Below are 1,670 nucleotides of genomic sequence, written 5' to 3'. Positions count from 1 at the left end.
GAAATAAAAAATGGAGGCTGTTTTAAAACGTCTCTATTTTTCTATAAGGAAAAATTACAATTGTTGAAAAACCATATAGTTCAAGAGCTCAGTGAAGAAAAAAAGTCAGTTATTTCATCCTAATTCTTTATTAATTTGATGAAAACTATGTATAATTAATTGGTAGTTAAAATGTATGAGTTTACCAAGTATAGTTAAAGGAAATAAAAAATGGAGGCTGTTTTAAAACGTTAAAAAAAATTAATTTTTCTTTCAGAGCTCCATATCTTTAAAACTACTTACATCACTAGGAAACCTAATAGATCATCATGTAAAGTAGAGTGAATTTGCTAAAATATGACCACTAATAGAATTTTTAAAATGTTGATTTCTAGTTATTCGGACAAAATTATACTCTACGTAGTTTATAAAGTATCAAGTAAGAATAGAGTCATTCATTTTTATGATAGATTTTTTTATATTTTAGATTTACTATTCCCCATTGAAAAATTGTTAACATTACTTTAATATGTATATAATAATAACATGAATATAATATAGTCATCCATTATGTACATAAAGTGTCTTTTTTTTTTATTGTCAAACTACTTTTTACTGCAGTCTACTATTTTATGTAGAATCAATTTCACAGCTCAGAAGCAACAAAAAATGTTTAGTATAAATTTTTAAATTTAGAAAATCAAGAATTTTGGAAATATTTGACAATTAGTAATTCTACTTCCTTATTGTATAAAAACATACATGAATTATGGTGTTCATCTCAAGCACCTCTAGTCAGTACTTCACTTTGTCCTTGAAGATTAACTGTGAGTCAGTCATATATTTAACTTTCATTCAGCTATAATTGTAATCACTTGTGTTCCACTGTGTATTAAGCTACAACTCAAATCATTACAGCTAAATACTAGCTTAATGAACATCATACTGTTATTTTCCTCTTTTTTTATGAATATGCAGAAAACTACTGCATAGAATATTACCTCGTAATGTACTAATTATTAACCACTTTGATAACAAGATGGGAATACCTGTTATTCTTTATTTGTATCAATAAGAAGAGGCTCTATAACAAGAAAAAATATATATAAAGAAGAATTCTTTTGTTTGAATTAAAATCCATTAGCAAAAATAAAAAAGTTTAACTCATATAATTGATTGAAGCTTAGTGGTCGAATACATTATTTGCTAAAATATTTCATCACATCATGAAAAAAATTATCCACTAAAATATGACAATTAATATTAGTTTAAACTTGAAACTATGAATAAAGCATTAACAGTACAGTAATATATTTCATTTTAATTCAAAAGCAACCAGAGAAGTCATAATTTTGTACTTCATGGCAATTTTCCATTTTACAGGACTGTAACTCTTTCAGAATTAACTGCATCTTCTTTCTGCAAACTCTGTTTATTTTATTTCTGAGATTATGAATTTGAAATTGATCTTCTTTTAAATTGTAAATTTCTTCAAAACCCTTTAACAAAGCAAATAAAAGGTATGAATGTGAATCATTAAGTACTCTCTAAATTTAAATTAGACATATTGTAAACTATTATCCATTGCAAATTATCCAATGATATTTCAACTATGCTGTTATGGTAATTATACACAAGTTTACTCATGCTAGATCAGCTGATTTGACTCTGTGTGTGTGTGTTTGTATATA

The 1,670-nt window shown here is 25.6% G+C and overlaps 1 protein-coding gene across 2 annotated transcripts in view; it reads right to left on the bottom strand.

Annotated features, from left to right (window-relative positions):
- Positions 1–17: 17 nt before the first annotated feature.
- The window catches only part of LOC106688741 (N-acetylglucosamine-6-sulfatase), a 24,590-nt gene continuing 22,937 nt past the window's right edge, over positions 18–1,670 (bottom strand). For both annotated transcript variants that reach the window (XM_014433330.3, XM_067052006.1), the window contains one exon: positions 18–1,478. In XM_014433330.3, the coding sequence (XP_014288816.1) occupies positions 1,305–1,478 (174 nt within the window). In that variant the 3' untranslated portion in view covers positions 18–1,304. The remainder of the gene's footprint in view (positions 1,479–1,670) is intronic.

This window comes from Halyomorpha halys, unplaced genomic scaffold (assembly GCF_000696795.3).
Source record: "Halyomorpha halys isolate HHAL.00 unplaced genomic scaffold, Hhal_1.1 Scaffold1190.1, whole genome shotgun sequence".
In the NCBI taxonomy this organism is placed as follows: domain Eukaryota; kingdom Metazoa; phylum Arthropoda; class Insecta; order Hemiptera; family Pentatomidae; genus Halyomorpha; species Halyomorpha halys.
The sequence above is the reverse complement of the archived record's forward strand: the minus strand, read 5'-3'. Positions and strand labels throughout refer to the sequence as shown.